Source organism: Grammomys surdaster, unplaced genomic scaffold (genome assembly GCF_004785775.1).
Source record: "Grammomys surdaster isolate TR1022 unplaced genomic scaffold, NIH_TR_1.0 125769, whole genome shotgun sequence".
NCBI lineage: Eukaryota > Metazoa > Chordata > Mammalia > Rodentia > Muridae > Grammomys > Grammomys surdaster.
Window position 1 is genome coordinate 2,281,296 of NW_021620600.1, and position 20,866 is coordinate 2,302,161.

General features: G+C 41.3%; 1 protein-coding gene across 4 annotated transcripts in view; it reads right to left on the minus strand.

Annotated features, from left to right (window-relative positions):
- Positions 1–20,864, minus strand: part of Hps5 (HPS5 biogenesis of lysosomal organelles complex 2 subunit 2) — a 37,476-nt gene extending 16,612 nt beyond the window's left edge. Inside the window, exons 1-13 of one of the 4 annotated variants that reach the window (XM_028788849.1) lie at positions 20,707–20,864; positions 16,459–16,590; positions 13,164–13,274; positions 13,003–13,067; positions 12,225–12,417; positions 10,511–10,644; positions 7,110–7,322; positions 6,753–6,824; positions 3,772–3,860; positions 2,736–2,914; positions 1,918–2,076; positions 815–1,001; positions 38–161 (exon numbers count right to left, since the gene is read on the minus strand). In XM_028788849.1, the coding sequence (XP_028644682.1) occupies positions 38–161; positions 815–1,001; positions 1,918–2,076; positions 2,736–2,914; positions 3,772–3,860; positions 6,753–6,824; positions 7,110–7,322; positions 10,511–10,644; positions 12,225–12,417; positions 13,003–13,067; positions 13,164–13,274; positions 16,459–16,566 (1,634 nt within the window). In that variant the 5' untranslated portion in view covers positions 16,567–16,590; positions 20,707–20,864. Of the gene's footprint in view, positions 1–37; positions 162–814; positions 1,002–1,917; positions 2,077–2,735; positions 2,915–3,771; positions 3,861–6,752; positions 6,825–7,109; positions 7,323–10,510; positions 10,645–12,224; positions 12,418–13,002; positions 13,068–13,163; positions 13,275–16,458; positions 16,615–20,235; positions 20,679–20,706 lie in introns of those variants that run through there. The other 3 variants (XM_028788848.1, XM_028788847.1, XM_028788846.1) reach the window with 3 other exon arrangements.
- Positions 20,865–20,866: the final 2 nt, after the last annotated feature.

Here is a 20,866-nt window from a genome sequence, read left to right on the forward strand (position 1 = left end):
TGAGAAATGGGATTAAAGGACAAGATGGTTTGCTCACCTGTCTTTAACAGCCTGAAGAGACACGAGGGGAGACGGAGAACGAAATGGCAGTGCAATGCTGAAGGGCAGAAAAGTGTCACTCTTATCTACCTCAGACATCACTGGACTGTGGGAAGCATGGCCTGATAGACAGGAGGGAAAAACAGGCATCTAATCACATGGAAGACTTTCCTAAAAACTAAACAAATTCAGAAATGAATAAACCAAAGAAAATGAAGAATTCAATACCAAAATCATAACTGACCCAGATACAAATGAGCACAGAACACAGGTTTATGGGATGCATGGATGGTCCACATGAAACACTGAGCCAGGTACCTTCATCCAACTACTAACCCTGAATCCCCACAAGCCACAAAGGTAGTTTAGAGTTTCTACTAATCTCTTCTCAACAGTTCAGTCACAGGAATGCTGGAACATTGAAAAGGGAAGGCAATGGCTCCCAAACCTGGAGCCATCTTTCATTCCTGGTGGAAAATAATGTGGTTAGTGAGGGTAAAAACTTCATTATTTTGGCTAATGATCTGTCTTAACCTGTCCGGCTTTTTTGATATATGACCCAAATTAGGCACTTTACAAATGTTAGTTCAAACAAGAGGTTAAAAGACAACCTATATATCACCATCTTCTAGTGACCAGCAGATCTATAGGTGGCTAGTCTCTAACTGCTAAACTTTACTCATACCTGACAGAAACTCTTTGCATAAGATTATCCTGTCAATTCACAGAGAGTAACTGTTTCTTGTCAGTGACCAACAAAAGACACACTCATCACCTTCATTTCTGTTTGCACCACAGCCCTGCTCTAGCTGCTCCTCTTCCTGGTGTGATACAAATTCTTTAAGTCTCTCATCTTCTGAGAAGGTCTGGCTGTGGAGGGAGCAAGAATCTTCGTCGGACTGACTGCCTCTTCTACTACTGATGATACGATAAATACCAGAGTCCAAGATGCTAAAACTTTCCTAAAAATAAAAAGAATTTCCTTCAAAATCAGAGTTCTCCTGTGTAACACAATACAGCTTTTCCCAAATAATACCAATGCTAGAGTCAATGGCAAGAACAACTACAGTTCATCAGCACACACTAGTGAAAAGAGTTTGAGTGCCTTGCATGTAGGTGTCACATAAGCTAGTGATACCATGTCACCCACCATATTGCACAGCCTGTCCTGTCTTTGGAAAGTAGGCAGTGAGGAAGGGCATTGGAATGAGACAGTCCTGAGACCTTAGGTGACATAAAATATCTGAAATCACAAAATGAAAACAACTTCATCTAAACAGGAAACTATGTGAAGAACATTTGGGAACAGCAAGCAATAAACAGTAACATGAACAAATGTAACTTCAAGACACACCTGCTTTTCCTTCATTGTTTATCATGGAGGAAAACCCCCCTGCTACATGTCGGACCTGAATGTGTCCATGTATTGATGCTCAGTCTATGGTACTGGGAGATGGTAAGCCTTTGAAGTGGGGCTCAGTAGAAAATTGGACAATACCAACCAACCACATAGTCAGCTTTCTCAAACAACATGCCAGAATAACCCTTCACTTCTTACAAACTATAGGTTATTGTTGTCTGTCAAAATAACAAAAAAGCTGACATCTCCATGTCACTTTCCCCCAGAAAAGTACTACCTGGAAAGCAAAATGATCCTTGGACTTACTCATTTAAAGAGTTACTGAGCTGACAAATGGCTCGGTGGGTGAAGGCACCTGATGCCAAGTAAGAGGACCTGAGTTCAACCCTCAGAGCCTACACGGAAGAAGCAGAGAACTGACTACTGAAAGCTGTCCCCAGATCTCCATGTGTGCATACTGCCTCTTTCCCTACAACACACACATACCAAATAATTAAGTTAAGAGGAAAAGCACTTACATGTGAAGAAATGGAGCTTCTTCTACTGCTGCAAGCTGAATCCAAAGGCTCACATTTTAAGATCAATTCATCCAGCTGAGAAATTAGCTCACTGTAGGCTGTAAGGTCCAGCTGAGATTTCAAATGCTCCAACTTATCTGCAGTCAATGTTTTTCTTGCCTAATAAAAGGATAAGAAAAATGGTATAAAAGCAAAATAAATAAATAAAGTTTAAAAAAAAAAGATAAGAAAACCCCAAACAGCTTACCACTTGTAGTTGCATCTATATCCAAATAGCCAAAGGGCTAAAGGCACGTCCACAAAAGAAGCCTTCCCAGGTGTTTTGAGAAGGCTGAGTAAGCTATCGAAACTTAGAACATATTCTATATTAAGAGTTACTGGACATACAATCAGCCCTCTTAAAACAAGCTCTACAGTTTCAATATATTTGTAAGTTAATCTGATTTTTGTTTTGTTTTGTTTTGATTTTCAAACACAAGGTTTCTCTGTGTAGCCCCGGCTGTCTTGGAACTCACTTTGTTGACCAGGCTAGCCTCAAACTCATGTAGATCCACCTACCTTTGCCTTTCAAGTGCTAGGTCTAAAGGTGTGTGTTACCATGCCCTGCTCTGATACGTTCTTAAAATCAAAAACCATATCATCTTTATTACCCTTCACCCACCCCAGATACATCTGCCATGCTTTCTTTGGAGACTTTAACTCTACATGTGTAAGTCATATAGAAAGGTTAATAAAGACAAGCAACTTTATAGCAATCCTGAAAGCTTGGATGGTTTGACCAATCCATAATAGACATTCACAAGTAAATGCTAACTTACTCTGCTGGTAATAATAGAATTTTGGAAGAGACAGCATGTGCGAGCAGCCAGGTCCCACAGGCCTCTCCTTAACAGGCGTTCTATACAGCGTTCCACAGACAACAGGGAAAGATGTGAGATTTTCCCATTAAAGTGTAAACAGAACAATTCATTCTTGTAGACAGCTACATCCTGAATATCTAAAAACAACAAAGATGAAAAACAAAACCACAAGGGTGAACAGACAGGATATTAATCAGACACCCCTTACTGGTCTGGTAAGGCCCCAGCTGGGGATGCAGCTTGTCAAAGGGCACAATGTACCAGGCCCCACGCTTGATTCCCAGCAGTGAAATGGAAAAGCCTACCATTTTTTACATGGGCTACAATCATATTTATAAAGTGAATAAAAATGGGCTCACTGAGATTTCATCTCTTTTTATACTTCAATGAAGAAATCATATTTAGATACTTTTCTAAAGTTAGAAAACAAAAAACCCCACAGCTCTCTGATCTAGAAATCTTAAGTGTAATACACTATTTCTCATGACAAGGTATTGGGAGTGAAAAAGTAGGAAATATTCATTCCAGCCAGAGAACATTCCAGAGAGTTACAAACTGGGGTTCACATGAACAGATTTGAACAAGTATATAAGTGGATTTATATACTTTTAAAAATATATTAAATAAAATTAATCATACTTGATTATGTCTTGACTGAACACCATGAAAGAATTTAACAAACTACTTTGCAAGGCGCATCCTCAATTGGGGAAAAAGAAAACTACAAGAAATCCATGTGGCTCAATGATGACCCTCTCCTTTGTCTCTCAGAAAACCCCAGAGCCAATGTCAAGAAACTATCTTAGCAGCAGTGGCAAACCCTCCCATGGGTTTGGTTTTAACCAAGAGTACCAGGATTGATTTCCTCTGTGTTAGTCACACACACTTATTCCCTGCATTCTCAACTCCTCTCATTATAAAAGAATCATCATACAAATTAATTTTCACACATAATTATGAGACTAAGTTACCTAAGAAAGGAAAATGTAATTACCCTTGACTTCACTCCAAAGAAGAACTTGAACATTCTGAGGAATGAAAATATAAATTCCCCTTTCTGTCCAAGTCAGCACACAGTGTTCACTAGAAAAGAAAAGAAATCAAATAACCAAACCGCCACCACCACCACCACCAACAACAACAACGAACAACAACAATGCCCTTAGGTTTACTAGCGCATAGTACTTTATAATTCCCTGGACTCAATCTCTCACTGGCTATTAAACCAAAAGAAAATACAGCAATGACCCAGCTGAACAAATTTTACCATCTCCTTTCTATACCCAATAAAAAAAAAAACACAGCATCAAATGGTGCCAAATGGGAAAATTGAGACACAAATAGTTTCTAGAAAAAGAAAAGGCTGGTATCTGGAAAATGAAATCCTGTCTCGAGAATAAAAAAAAAGCATGTGCCACAACACCAGGCTAAAAATTCTATTCTTATTTCTTTTGTATTCATATGTACAGGAATGCATGTGTCCTGAGCATTTGTGGAGGTCAGAAGACAGATTGTAAGGATCTGTTCTTTCCTTTGACCATGCGGATACTAAGAACCAAACTCAAGTATCCAGGCTTGGCAGCAGGTACCTTTATGCACCAAGCTATTTCAGTTTCCTAATTTATAAGTCATTTGACTTAGAAATAATGGCCCAGGGGCTGAGAGAGGGCTCAGCAGTTAAGAACACTAGCTGCTCTTCCAGAAGACCCAGGTTCAATTCCCAGTTCATGGCAGGTCACAGCTGTCTGTAACTCCAGTTCCAGGGGCTCTGATACCCTCACATAGATATACATGCAGACAAAACACCAACACACATAACATAAAAATAAGTTTTAAAAATAGTAAAACAAAAAGAAAAGAAAAAATGGGAGGAAGGAAGAGAAAAATAACCCAGAGGCTGGAAAGATAGCTCAGTGGATAAGGGCATTCTGTTCTTCCAGAGAGCCCGAATCAGCTCTCAGGACCCGTGCCCGGCAGCTGACCACTGCTGCCACCTCGAGCAACAGGAAATCCAACACACTATCTTCTGACCTCATCCAGGACCGCACGCACATGCGTGAGTGCGTGTACACCTAAGTGAAATGAACATTAAAGAAATAGTAACCTGGATTAAATGAAGGAGATAAGGAGACTTAAGAGTCCATGCTTATACTTCGTACATTCTTCCTGCTATTATTCCTTCACTGATAATAAACTGAGACACCAAAGCTAAAAGAATCACTTAAGAAGTCAAAGAAAAACTAGAAATAAAAAAGTCAAAGAATGAGGCAGTGGTGGTGTATGCCTTTAATCCCAGCACTTGGGAGGCAGAGGCAGGCGGATTTCTGAGTTCAAGGCCAGCCTGGTCTACAGAGTGAGTTCCAGGACAGCCAGGGCTACACAGAGAAACCCTGTCTCGAAAAACCAAAAACAAAACAAAAACAAAAATAAAAAAGTCAAAGAAGCTGGGCATGACAGTACATGCCTCTGATCACAGCACCAAGGAGACGAAGGCAATCTTCAACAGAAACAAGAACAAGGTCAGAGAAAAGAAAGGGATACCACAAGCATTGTGACATTTGTATGTATTACTTTAACCTTTGGGGGAAATAAGTTAACATCTTTACTATATTTTGGAAGTTAGTTAACCCTTGAAAAAGCCCAGTTGGTGTCTACACTGCAGGGTACCTTCTCTGAGTTCTCAGTCAGTTCTATTAACTAGCAGAAGAGACACTAAATACTTCCTCACTGTAAAGTGGAGCTCCAGCTCAAAGCCCTCTACCCAGGCAGGACAGGCAGCTGACAACAGGAGTGGCACTCTGTGCTGCTCAGTGTTTGACTCTGCACTAGTGCCATGAGGTGAGCTCACACCTACGTGAGAATGAGCTGAGCCGGCCTGGAGCAGATCTTTCATGCAAGTTACTTGTTGGAGGGCCTAAAAGGCAGAGAGCTGAAGTTCCACTGAACCTCCAAGAACAGGCTCCACAGCTGTTTCTGTCCTGCATGCCAACACTGACATACTAGATCACAACATCACCCCACCATGTACGGAGTATGTAAGAGAATGAGATCCTTCACCAGTGAGGATTAATGGCCAGAAAGCTCCCTGACAATTATAAACTCTCCTACTGGATTGTAAAGAAATCTCTTCATTTCTCTTATATACCCCCTTATATACCAAATACTGTATCAAACTTAACATAAAATCAACCTTTAAAAACTGGTAATGAGGCCAGAGGTATAGCTCAGTGGTTAAAAGCACCAACAGCTCTTCCAGAGGACCTCGGTTCGAATTCTAGCGCCTACACGCTGGCTCACAAATGTCTGTAACTCCAGCTCCAGGAGATCTCACGCCCTCTGGCACCAGTCATGCAAATGGTATACAGACATATATGCAGGCAAAACATTCATATGTGTAAAATAAGATAATTAAAGTTGAAAGACCTGGATATAGTAACATGTATCAATAGTCCCTGGATATAGTAACATGTATCAATAGTCCCAGCTACTTGGGAGACTGAGAAAGGATTACTTGGTCTCTCAAATTTAAGGTTAGCCTGAGCAACATAGCAAGATTCTAACTTGGGGTTCAGCTCAGTGGTGAACCGCTTACCTAGCATGCACGAGACTTCCAGTTTGATTCCCAGCAACAACAACAGAATTTTAAGCTAATCCCTGGAGTTTAGCTTAGGGGTCAAGAAATAACTTAGGTACACAAAACCCTGCATTCAAATTCTAGCATCATTTTTTAAAATTGAAAAAGAAGCCAGGTGGTGGTGGTACACCATTAATCTTAGCACTCAGGAGGCAGAGGTAGGTTGATCTCTGAGTTTGAGGCCAGCTTGGTCTACAAAGTGAGTTCCAGAACAGCCAGGGCTATATAGAGAAACCCTGTTGTGAAACAAACAAACAAACAAACAAACAACAAAAATTGAAAACTAAATATAAACGCAAATGGCCTCTGAATAAAGAAAAAGGGGCAAAGGAGAAACTTACCTAAGATGCAAGAGTTTGGGGAATGCCAAACACTGGGAGGATCCAACTGTGTGATCATACTGAAGCTCCGATCTAAAAGGTAAACACACCTGCTAGCGATTTAATCACAACTTCAAAGCATACTTTTTGCAATACAAAGGGCCAACTTGACAAATTCACACACCTAACTCACATCTCCCCTCGTTCAAGTTATTCTAATCACAAGAAAGACCGTTGTTTAAGGACTCTTCTGGTTTCCCTGAATCTTTTAATAAAAATTCTATCTCACTCTTAAAAGGTACAATCAAATCCTGAACATCCCCCAATACCACAGATTTTAACCCAACTTGTCTCCAGGAAGTCCCGTGTTGTGGCTACCTTGCAGTGATCACAGGCAGGGGAGGCATTGACAGGAGCTTCTTGAACTGGTGTGTACTGAGCACTTCCCCATCAAAGCTCACTTCCCACATCCTGGAGCCCGGGCGGGCACAGTAGATCAGAGGCTGCTGGCCCCCAGCACACTTTCCAGGGAAGAAACAAGCCCCATATTCTCCATCTCTTTCCTTATTTCCAATTTTCCAAAACTTTTCCCTAATTTCCAGAAACAAAGACAAAGATGATTTACTTACAAAAAAGAAATGTTAGAGCACTCAAGCATGGCCATGTAGCCCCACCCACAATGCTCTATTCCTCTTTCTGCTCTGTCAGCACCACACTAGAAAACCATGGCAGGAGTGGGTCCAAACTGCTGGTTACCACAGACACTCTGGAACAGGAAGCCAGGCTCTGCACATCACTACTGTTTATTATCCACAGAACGGGGAAGGCCTGCTTCAGATTCAAAAGGCATTGCTGCTAAAATCCACTCCGTTCACGTATGAGCCCTAGTGCCCGCTTTCCCAGCCACAGTAAAACCTGCGAGCTGTTACTTCTGAACTGCGTCCAAGGCCCTGCCCACTTCAAGTATATCCAATGAACTCTTCCTTTTCTTAAAGTCCAGGTTCCTTTGAAATTTTGTGTCTTGGGACTTTGTTCCCTTAGCAGGGTAGTTAGACGTGAGAGCTGAGCTTCATGGGACACAGAAGAGTAACAGCTAGCCTGCTCCTTCCTAAAAACTCCTCTTACTCATTCTGTTTGTTACCTTCTGTTCGAATTTTGGTTTTGTGTGCTTGAAACAGGGTCTCCCTCTGCAGCCCAGGCTAACATAGGACTTATTGTGTAGCCAGGCTAGACTTGAACTCTCAGCAGTTTTCTACCTCAGCCTCCCAAATGCTGAGATTATAAAATGACTTTCTCTTTACAATTGCTTTTAGTTGACATACAAAATAATGGGTTTCACTCTGACATCTGACACATGCATGTCATGGACTTTACTGGCAATGTCCTCCCCATCAGCCTTTTCCTGGCAGTATCACCCTTTCACCTTCCCAGCTCTCTTCTCTCCTCTCCTACTAGATCCCTCCCCATCTCTCGGACATCTACCCTCTGATCAAGTCAACTGATGCACATGCAGTTAAACAAACACACACACACACATACTTGTGACGTAGACATCTATATATCATTCTAGAATCTACATGACAGAAAACCTACTGTTTGTTCCTCCCCCCCAGTAACCCCCTTTTTGTTTCATATCACTTATGTATATAGGCAGTTTGTATATGTATTTGTATTCAAATGTAGATTTCTACGTATGAAAGAAAATGTGATTACCTGTCTCCTGATAAGCCTTCTTCAGGCCGAGGCTGACCATTCTTCCTTTAAGAAATGCTCAATTATCCGTGCTTTCACACAAAGTGCAATATTACACAAGGCAACTGTGTCTACTTACACGGTAGATTATGGATTTTCTGGACACAGGGGTTCCCTCCTTATTAGCTGTATTCTACTATATAGTGTTTGGCCATGGGAAGTACTCAGTAGTTTTGTTTCGTTCCAGACAGGGTCTTCCTCTGCAGCCCCTGCCAGCTCCAAACCCACTAGTCTCCACCTCTGTCCTCAAGCACTGGGATTACAGACAAGCTCCAGCTCACTCAGCTCGTGAAGTCAGTCTCTTCTTGGAGAATGACCTAATATGCTCTATTGAGGACTCTGCTAAGACCCTCAACGAACCAATAAATATTCTTCTACTTATTTGCTTTGTAAATAAACTGTTTTGGGCTGGAGAGATGGCTCAGTGGTTAAGAGCACTGACTGCTCTTCCAGAGGTCCCCAGTTCAATTCCCAGCACCCACACGGTGGCTCACAACCATCTGTAATGAGATCCAATGCTCTCTTCTGGTGTGTCTGAAATAAGACATGAAATAAATAAATCTTAAAATAAATAAATAAACTGTTTTACTGTAAAAATACGGATGTAAAAATGCTCTGAAATAGCCGGGTATGGCGGCATACACCTTTGCCCCCAGTACTTGGGAGGCAAGGCAGCCAGATCTCTATGAGTTTGAGGCCAGCCTGGTCTACAAAGCCAGTCCAGGACAGCCAGTGATAGTTACACTGAAAAAAACCCTGTCTCAGGATGTGGGCTTTGAAATATATAGACTACTATAGAAGTTATAATTTATTTATTACACTGCTTATTTGTTATATTGCCAAAAACAACTTTGAATTCCTGATCCTCCTACCGCCATTATTTCACATGCTGGAGTTACCAACAGTATGTGCCACCAAACCCAGTTCAGGAGGGCCAGTTTTTAAAGAACGCTACTTGTTGGGTAGAATGTGGGTTAAAACTAAACAACAACAAAAACTGTGTGATTATACTATCCATGATCTCCCAATCTGAACTACAGCTAATAATTGAAGGGGACAATTTTACATGCTATTTCTGCAGCAGGTTCTAAGTTACAATTCAACTCTAGCTGTACCCCATGAAATGCATGCTTACAGCCTTATTTATTGTAGAAGTCTCACTTTTTTGAGCAAGCTGAAAGCTTTGCATAACAAAGATTTTTAAAGATTTATTTATTTTATGTATATGAATACACTGTCACTGTCTTCAGACGCACCAGAAGAGGGCATTGGATCCCATTATAGATGGTTGTGAGCTACCATGTGGTTGCTGGGAATTGAACTCAGGACCTCTGGCAGAGCAGTCAGTTCTCTTAACCACTGAGCCATCTCTCCAGTCCCCAACAAAAGTTTAAAGAAGGGATAATCTAAGAAACAGGGCAGCTAGCAAACTAATCAGAGCCAGCATGAAAACAATGGCCACTGAGCACTTTCGAGTGTTTAGAGTTGCTAAAGGACTCTGTCAGAGATAGATACTACTCATTTAAACCGTGTTCTAATCTGTCTGGTACTGCACAAACACCTCTAACACACTCCTTTGCCAGTCACCACCGTTCCTGTGTCTCCAACCTTCACACTTTAGTGTGATTTTCTTGCCTCACAAGCCTATAGTACCTTTTACCCAATTTTGTCCACTAGTAAAATGCCATTAAATAGACAAATTTTAAAAAGAGCAACAGCAAAAATTAAGGCAGGCTTTCCGACTGCACACACTGAAGCAGGCTTTCCGACTGCACACACTGAAGCCGGTGCTCGGCACTCTCATGGCACTCAGGTGATGCCATGATGACCGGTAGGTTCACTGACTGCTTGTCTTAGTCACCCACTGGACTACCTCTGTCTCCTCTTTTCTGACATCAACTTGCATTTAAATGGTCCCTTATTAACATCTATAAATTATTCAAAGGGTTTTGGCTCCACGACTAGCAGAACTTAGACCTGACAAGCCTGAAATTCTATATAGCTAACACGTGTCAGCTAATGAATACCTCTCAGTGTCACACAGGAAGGACCGAGTCAGTGAAGACACAAGTAATCTTCCATCCAAATAATCTAACTGGACAACACACGAGTCGACTGTTATTATCGTCTGAACAGGAAACATCACAAAGGCAGCAGCTGCCTAAAAGGTATGTGAAAAGGATATATGTTTACAACATACACAATCTCTTCTGCTTGACCTGTTGAAACAAGCCAAAATACACCAGGAGTGGTAGCACACGCTTGTACTTTCAGTACTCAGGAAACTGAACCAGAGAACAATTAGATCAAGGCCAGTTTGCTGTGATAAATTAAAAACAAAAATTTAAAAGTTCAAAACACTTAAAAAAAAAAAAGTCAGGTATGGTAGTGTATACCTTTAATCCCAGCACTTGGGAGGCAGAGGCAGGTTGAGCCTCTGTTTGAAGCCAGCCAGGTCTACCTAGTAAGTTCCAGGAAAGTCAGGGCTATGGAAAAAGACCCTATCAATCAATAAGTAAGAGACTAGAGAGATGGCTCAGTAGTTTAAGGGTATTTGTTGTTCTTGTTCCAAGAACTCACTTGGTTCTTCACAACTGTCATAACTCTAATTTCAAAATGTGCAAAACAAAGAAATATATTTAATAAATTACTCATAACACGTACAGTAAAAGAAATAAATGTAAAAACATGTGAAAAAAATAAGCCAGAACTTAATTTGTATACAAGGATATAAAAGTTTCCATCATTTAAAATTTGTGAGACTGGACATGGTGGCACACACCTTTAACCCCAGCACTCAGAAGACAGAGGCAGGAGGATCTCTATGAGTTCAAGGCCAGCCTGGTCTATGTAGCAAGTTCCAGGATAGCCAGGACTACATAGAGAGATTGTCTGAAAAAATAAAATAAAATAAAATAAAATAAAATAAAATAAAATAAAATAAAATAAAATAAAATAAAATAAAAATCCGTGAAATAATTTGACACCTAACTATAAAACTTTCTCAAAGTTCTGTTTGTAATTATCTGTGAAGTTAGAATGAAAAAAATGTATTAGCATATAATATATACAGGAGAATTTTTCACCTAATGAAAGTATTTCTCCTTTTGAGTATGGTTTCAATTCTACTTTACTTTTAGTTTTTCAAGACAGGGTTTCTCTGTTTTCTCCCTGGCTGTCCTAGAAGTCACTCTGTAGACCAGACTGGCCTCCATCTTAGAGATTAGTCGTGCTGGGATTAAAGGTGTGTGCCATTATATCCAGCTTTCTTGTATTTTTTTTTATTTCTTTTTGTTTGTTTGTTTGTTTGTTTGTTTGTTTTTCAAGACAGGGTTTCTCTGTGTAGCCCTGGTTGTCCTGGAACTCACTCTGTAGATCAGGCTGGCTTCGAACTCAGAACTCCGCCTGCCTCTGCTTCCCAAGTGCTGGGATTAAAGGCGTGTGCGCCACCACTGCCCGGCGCTTTCTTGTATTTTGAATCAAACTTGTATCAGAAATCAAATAACTTTGGTGAGTCATTATAGACAATCCAGAATATTCTGGTAGGTCCACTAGAGTAACTTAGACAACACAAGTTATGTTTCTTCTCCCAGGACTCTACACTGAAGCAAGTCAATACTAGATAAATTCTCCAAGACTTCTAGAAAATACAGTAGATAAAATTGTATCCTTCATTCAAAGCTCCACAAGTTAACACCTTACATCACAGGACACACTCAAGGAGCTGGAGTGTTTCCTCACCTTTGCTTGTTTCAAAGTGTTCAGTTTGATGGCAGATACTTTGCCCAGATGGTCACCTACAAAGACTCTCAGAACAGCTGTGTCCCAACAGAGGGCAGTAACTTTTCGGCCTTTGTGTTCTGAGGACACATGAATTCGCTCTGGTTTCCCACGACGCTCTTGATTTAATTCCCAAACAATTACAAGACCTTGACTGTAGACAAGTTACAAGCAACATAAAGTTACCACAAAAAAACTTATGGCAACGACAATAAAAGAAAGCTCAACTGCAAAGTATTAGCCATATTAAATACAATATAAACTCTTGTTCTTAGGGAAACAAGTGTACACTTCTTTGTTTTGGCCATCAAGTCAATAAATTAGGAGAACATAAGTGTTTAAAATTCTCTGTTCCCATTCTCTCTCTCAGCAAGATTAGAGCTAGTACAGGCTCAAGCATGAAGATTAGGAAAAGCAGCATGTCCTGAGAGAACAATAAGACACATCCAGTGTATACTAGCTCCCCAGGGAGAAGTGACTCTTCCCATTTTCTTTTACGACCTTTTAGATGTTGTTGTCTCAGATCGGCATTTTCCACAAGCACTAGGGTGGCCAACCACCCCTCCCAGATGACTTGGGCACTGAGCAGACTTGGATCCCCAAGACGTGACCTTCAGAACTGACACTGGGACACTAGGTGACACTGACACTAGGTGAGATGAGATGGATGGTCATCCTGACAAGCATACATGTCAGTGTCACACACACTTGGAAAAAGTCAGCTTTAAGAGTTTCTTACCTGGTAGCTACAGCAACATAATCATCATCATGAGAACAGCAGGCAATCTGAGAGACTGCCCCTTCCTAGAACATCAGACAAGAATAGTTTGTTTTCATTCTTCTTTTACTCTAAATGACTGATTACATTGGGAAAAAATGGGTGACTGTCCTTGGTCTTACCCGGTGAGAGAGAAACAGCCTTTGTTTCCAGCCATCTTTTTGAATGAGATTCAGTCCTCCTCCTGTGCTGCCTAATGCCAGCCATTTCCGAGACACAGCTATGCTGGTACACTAAGAGCATGAGGAGACAATTGTGAGATCCACTGTGCACTGAGGATGTAGCTCAGTTATAGGACACCTACCTGGCATGCACGAGAATCTAGGCTGCATTCCCAACACTTAAAAATAACCTAGCCACTTGAAATAAGTACTGCAGGTCTGTGCTCACTTCCTTCCTCCCTCCCCTGCCCACAAGGATACAATGTAACAGTATTCCTTTATAATCCTAGAGTACTAAAGTGTGCCAAACAAAGAATATTTCCCTTTTAAACTTTTAGCTGAATCTCCAAAAGCTGAATAGGCTCAATTATATAAATGTGTAATTTTTCTTTGTTACAATCAGTTATTAAACAGTTCATATTTTCATAATTTGACCAGGTCATTCTAGTGCTGGTTACAATGGAGGAAACAGAATAAATACCAGGGGACAACACAACTACTTCTATCATTTGCTAACTTAGATCATTTCTATCTGCAGAACCATCACATACACCCACAATGAGACTGGGAGGGCTCAGATGCAGATCCCACAACCGCCATGTCTCTTACAACTTCAGCCTGCTTGGTTCTTTCCTGAGCCACCAGAGAAAGGTGTGTCCATGCTATACTCAATATCTGTGCCAAATATGTCAGGAGATTGACTAAAAACCATTTCCAACCCTCTTTAACTTTGTTTCTTTCCAATACAGAAGCTGGAAAAAAAAAAAGTATTCATTTTTTGTAGGTTCCTTTGCTAGCAGCATTGGCCAAGGGACTCAGTCCCAGACAACAGATTCAGCTTGCTAGAAACTTCTTGGGACATGTTGTCTTCTCTAATGAAAGGCAGAGTCAAGAGAATGTCCAAACCTTTGTTCTTGGCTCCTCATGCCTGCTGGAATTGCTAAAGTAGACAAGATATTATACTACTACGACTGTAATTAAGCTGACATGTATGATGGGAAAAGATGGAGAATCCTATGTCCTCAGTATCCTCACTGGGCCACTACCTTAAACCATTTAGGGCCATTACCCTAAAGTAATGCTGAGGTCCAATAAGAGCATAAATGTACCAACTACATTAACCACTATTTGCAAGGTGTTTAACACTCTAGTTGGCAGCATGAACCTGGGAGAGTGGGGCCTAAAAATGAGGACTAAAAAGTCTCATACAATAGCCAACTTTATTCAGGGCATTAGACAATTTATATTCTGAGGGTTAAGAAGAATCACATAAGTAAGATGTTCAATCACAGGGACAAGTCATAAGTGGAAAAAACAGGTTTCCATAAAGGCATATGAATAACAACTGAAATAAACTCACTCCTAGCTGTAAAAGTATCTTTTATTCTCCTGTAGAAATTGTTGTCTCAGAAGCTTACTGCCTCAGTCTGTTAGTCTAGGCCTAGTCCTGGAAGCTTCTAGCCTCTGCATAATCTAATCTAGGCCTAGAATGTTTTCAGCCTCTGAGACTTGCTGCTGAATAAGCTCACCCTTTCTTTTCTTTCTGATCTCTAGCTGGCTAGTTCAACTAAGCTGTTCTGGCTCAAACTCCTCTCCTAGCTGATTTATTCAATCTGCCTTCTTTCCTCTTGGCCTCCTGATTGCTCTGCTTGGCCTTAAACTAAGTTTAGCGATCTTTTCTAATTTCCTGTCTCCTTCTCATTCTCTTGCTCATTCTGTCTTCATCTATGTCCAGCTTGTTCTCTCTTCAAGCTGTCTCTGTAAATCTCTTCTGGTAAACCTGCCTCCCTTTCCCTCTCTGTGCTGCTCCACTCTCCCTCTGAACTCTACTGCACTGCCCTCCATGAACTCTACTGTATCCTGTACTGTACTCTCCTTTCATACTGTCTGTCTCTCCCTTAAGTAGCTTCCCTCTCCTCTCTCTTCCTGAGGCAGAAGAGCACATCTCCTATTCTGTCAAATCTTTCTCTGATTCGTCACTTTGTCTGCCACTCAATTAGACATCACTTTCAAACATGGGTGCTTCCTTTTACAAATTAAGTTTATCTTCATTGTTTGGGATTAAAAGTGTGTACTAAGGGCATGTATATATTCCAGCCAGAGGGATTAAAACTGTATGCTAAGGGCTGAGTCACATCCTAACAAGAAACAGGTTCAATATCCTATAACACGTATCTGCTACACCTGGGAGGAGCATGAACACACATTCCATGAAAAAAAAATCTATATTTTGAGGAAACAGGTCACAAGATTCTTGTCTTGTTTTCTTCAAGTTTTCTCACTAGCACTCAGAATTCTCACACAACTTCATTATTAATGTGGTTACTGCTGTGTCCAACAGTAAGGTGTGCTATGACTTACAGCTGAAAACACTTCCAATATTGACCTTCACACTGTTGACTGCACTAGCCTAGCTAGTATTTCCCTCTTCTCAGAGGACAGAATTCTGCATTGAGACATCAGGCTTATGCCTGTAATCCCTGCACTGAGGAGGGTGAGGCAGGCATACCACTGTGAGAGTTAAGCCAGTCTAGGCTGTACCGTGAGTTTCCGACAAGTCTGGGCTATAGGGTGAGACAAAGAAAAAAAGAAAGAAAGAAGGAGGGAGAGGGGGGAAAGAAGGGGAAAGGAGGAAAGAAGGAGGGAGAAAGAATGGAAAAGATAAAAAAAAAGAAAAGAAAGAAGGGTTGGTGATTTGAGGCAGCAGCAAAAGTTTCAAAATAAAACCATGCTGAGTGGTGGTAGTGCACACTTTAAACCCCAGCACTTGGGAGGCACTGACAGGTGGACCTCTTGAGGCAAGGCCAGCCTGGTCTACAGAGCAGGTTCCAATACAGTCAGGACTACAGAGAGAAACTCTGCCTCAAAAAACCAAAAATAAATAAATAAATAAATAAATAAATAAATAAAATCCCTTGTGATTGTGATTGATAGCACTTTATCTTTCACTGTGACATCCCTGTGTTTAATCAAGAATCTGAGGTCTTAGGGAACCATGTACTTTCCATAGAGCTTCTGCCTTACCCTCTATACTGGGCTATATCAAAATCCTAAGCTTGAAGTAACTGCAGTCGTTCATGTTGCTCCAAAACATAAGGGGTATGCTCATTTATGTCCACGTAAGGCACAGCAGGCAGGAGCCCCAAGAGCCCACAACAAGGAACTCGTGCAGGGGCAGGAATGGCAGAGCACATGCAACACAGATACGAAAACGAAAGTAACGGCTACCTGAGCCTGTCTCAAAACGGAAGCTCACCTTCAGACGGCTAGAGTCCAGCCGCAGGGCTGTGAGTAACGGATCCAAGGACTCGAACTCTGCAAGAACATGGCTGTGGGCTTCTGGTATCACTGGCACAAAAGTCATTTAGCCAGAAAGATGAAGAATGTTCTGTAACAGACACAGGATTTCTTTCTGTAAAAAAAAAAAAAAACCCTGCAAAACTACAATTTTAAAATTGTAACGTATATTAGTGTTACAATTAGTTATATTAATTATACAACATATATTAACATTCAACAGAAGAAGAAGAACCACCTTTGGAAGTTGGGGGCACACTAGGTACCAATTATATGTAAAGGTTCATTCACACTGTGTCATTCCCTGACCCTGGAGTCCCTCCACAGTCCTATTCCACTGTACTATGGAACAATTTAAGTAAGAAAAATGGACAGAGTAAGACTTACAAGGAAAACTGGCCAAGCCCCTCAGAGGTAAAGTAGCAATCTCACTGTGTTTCTTGGTGTCATAAATCATCTGTCTACAGCTTTAAGGAAGAGGCAACCTCTGTAAAGACCTCAAATGTTAGAGCCCCATCATTACAGCCTAGTTACCTGCCAACAATTGTACAATGCTCTACAGGAATAAGCCTCTGGACCTTCCTCTCTAGTCTAGCTGAAGCATAAGTATGCCAAAGGAGCGAATGGACCTACTAAGAAGTTAGGAACAGAGAACTGGACCTCAAAGAACTAGGGCTTTAGAGCTGGCCAGACGGCCCAGACTTACTTATTGTCAAGTCTGAGATGACCTAAATGTAATCCCGAGATTACACCTGGGAGGAGAATTAACTCACAAAAGTTCTGACTTACACACACACAGACACACACAGACACACAGACACACAGACATTCTACAGCACTCACACTCGTTCATATACACACCCTAAATTGTAATTAATTAATTAGTTAACTAATTAAGAATAAAGGCTTTAACAAAAGAAACCAGAGAGGAATGAATAAGCTAAGAATATAAGGCAGTAAATGCCAAATGAAACATTTAATCTGTTCAACTGCTCAAGTACACTTTTTTGGGGAGGGAAGGTGGTCAAATGTCACCAATTTCCATGAAAAAAGAGAAAAGAAGTTGGTGATCTAGCTGGTCAGACTCATAGATGTTCAAGTCATCTTTCATATCAGCAAAAACCATCCCATCAGTCTTGGCAGTAAAGCACTTGGTGACTGGTCCAGCGTTCTCCAGGGACATGATGTTAGGACCTGCAGGCTTCAGGTTCCCATTATCCTCATGAGATTTTACTCCACAGACGGACTTGTCACAAATGCCATGATGGTATATGTTGTCACCACTCAAAGCAAGTGAGTCTTGGTTTAACTCTCTGAAAGCAGGAACCCTTATCATCAAGTCGCTTCAGTGACTAGAACGCAAGTTTTCTGCTGTCTTTTGAGCTTTACCTGGAAACAGCTTGAAAGAAATGGACCCAAAAGGGCTTGCCCTCGATGGGAATGCCAAAGAACACAGCGGAGCTGACCATGGCTGATGTCAAGCAGCTTCACAACTGTCTACTCATTCACTTTAACTTCTCAATCTTCTGCTCCCTACCGAGTTAGTGATGAAGGAGAGAAGGGGGAGAAGCGGCAGCAGCCGAGAGATGACACAGTGGGTAACGAGCTTGATGCATACACATGAGTTCCTGAGTTTGCATCTCCAGCACCCACAGAAGAGTCAGGCATGGAAGGACATCAACAAAGACACATGACATCCTTCTTGGCCTCCACATGCAGATGGACATAAATGTCCCCACACACATATACATACCACATACAAACAAAAAGAACAATTCAAAATTCCAAAGCAAACAGAAGCATCTGTTTGTATTTTTTCTATGACTTGTGTTTTTTATGCTATTTTAGAAGAACATTCATTCAGCAAATATGCACTGAGCCTCACACACATGCTGGGCATTGTTCTAAAGAAAACAACAGAGGACAAAACAAAGCCCTAATCTTCTCAGAGCACACCTTCCAGTGGGAAAGCACACAGAAACATGTGGAGGTTTGCTTTTCTTATTTTTGTGGTGTTGGAGAATAAAACTCAGTATGTAAAATCTTTACATTCTGGGCATGTGTTCTATCACTGAATGTGTCCCTGCCTTCATTGTGGTTTTTTTTTATTACACACACATATGTATATATAAAATGCAGCTTTATTCTTTGCTAGTAATATATTCTTATTACAACTTGAACTCTGTAAGAATTGTATTCTAAAACAAGCCAAAATAAATAACTGAAAACAAAAAACTTATCATGACATTCAAAATATTTAACAATTCCTTATCCAAGAAAACTATTTTCAGTCACTTATTTTATTGAGTAGTTAGTAAAATAATAAGCATAGTCAAGAGGATATGATAAGTAAAAGAATTCCAGAAATCAATTCTAATTGAAAAGAAAGTCACCGATACCATACACATATACAAATGTACACAATTCTCATAAAGGATAACAGTAAGTCAAAGAAAACCACAGAAAACTTCTAAAAGAAGTTCCACTACTCTTGGGTCAGCTTTTATTAGGAGAAAAGGGGGAGCTGAAACAGCAAAAAACAGAAAAGTGCTGAATGTGATTGGAGAGTTAGTCCTTGGAGTTTAGTCCTCGGTTAAATAGAAAATGCAAACTTGGGCTCAAGGTACAAAACACTTCCAACTCTAAACCAAAAAACCTAAACTCAAGTTGGTAGGTCAGAGAGTCACTGAAGGATTTAGTTCTGAGAGTTTGCACAATTTCTGTAAAGTGCTATGGGCAGATGCTAGGAAATACAGATTTTAAAGTAAGGAGTGATAAATCAGTGAAGGTCAAGCCTTCCCACTGTCCAGGAAATCTGTGGGAAGAAGAAAGCCTTTCATTTGACATTCTGAATAGAGAAGACTTAAGACTGACTTCTAACTAGTAGTAGCAAAAAGCAAAGGATAGCTTCCTTTTCCTTACAATGTGATCTCATCTTTACTTCCGCTTTCAGCTTCATCTCCCATCTTACCCTGTTATTCAGCTATCCTGAACTCTTCCCTTCCTGTCCATAAATGTGAACTTCTGTAGCTTTAATTATGCGGTTCTCAAACCAATAAGCCCTGCTTTTCTAAAAAGCTGAGCTTAAACGTTACTTCTGTGTGCTGTCAGGAAAAAAAATTTAAAAACGCTGGTCTCTTAGAAGATGGCAAATCAGTGAACATCTACCATCTTTTTAAAAGGTTGGCTTTCCCATGGGTCACAGCGCTCACAAAAAAAAAAAAAGGCAAACGTAAAGAAAAAGAAGGAGGAGAGGAAGAGGAGGAGGAGGAGGAAGAAGAGGACGACCCAAGGGATGGTTTACTGATGTGCCTGGTGGTCCTAATAGGGCCCAAGAACTCACAAGAAAGATAGGAGAGAGCCAATTACAAAAAGCTGCGGTGTTATGCCACCTCCTCCTTCAATAATAAATGAAAGTAGAATATATGTAAGATGGAAACATTTTTTCCTCTTCCCAAGATTATTTTTATGATAATTCAAGAGTAGTAGACAGTGATTGCTGGACAAAGCCAAAGCAAACTACAGTATATCTAGTCCCACAAGGTGCGTGGAAGGAAAGGCTCGAAAGACACACAGTAACAAAAAGTGAAGCAATTATGCAAAAGGGAATTAATAGACTTTATTTCCATACTACAATCTTCCTTATCCAAGAAATAATGATCAGGAAGCTCTACCTCAGAAAAAGTAACGACTCGCTCATGCATGCATTCATTCATTCAACGTTCCGAGAGCCTACCGTGTTCTAGGCCCTGGAGGCCCTGCTGGAGATGGATGAGTAGCAGAACAAGTCCCTGACCACAAGAAGCTCCCTTCAATCACAACTAACTTTGAAACCGCTCTGACTTTAAACCGCAGCTGTAGCTCTGGAGAAGACCAGGAAGCAAGTTTTCCAAGCCAGACTCATAGAACCTCAGGCTGACTAACCGACCGAGATCCGCCCCCAAATACCAGTGATCGCTTTCCTTAGCGGGCTCCACAGACACTCAACACGCCTTGACAGCGGAACCACAGACTCGCTATTGCCCCGCCCCTCCCTTGCGACGTCATCCAGGGGCGCCAGGGACCAGAGGAAAGCGCTGTAAACAGCACTTCCTTGTCACGTGACGGTCACGCCCCTCCCGCGCGTGCTCCCTCCCCCTCCGGCCGCGGTCGCGATTACGCTCCCTGCGGCCTGCAGTCAGAGAGCCGCCACGGGCCGAGGACGCACCACGGAGCCGGACCGGATGCTCTCTAGGGAAAAAGGCGAGCCAAACCGAATCCCCGAAACTCTCCGCCACTCGAGACCGGACAGGAGAATCGAAACAGGCGGGAATCGGTGGGGGAGGGCGGGAGCTAGCGGAAGGTGTCATGGCGGCCGCAGTGGTGGT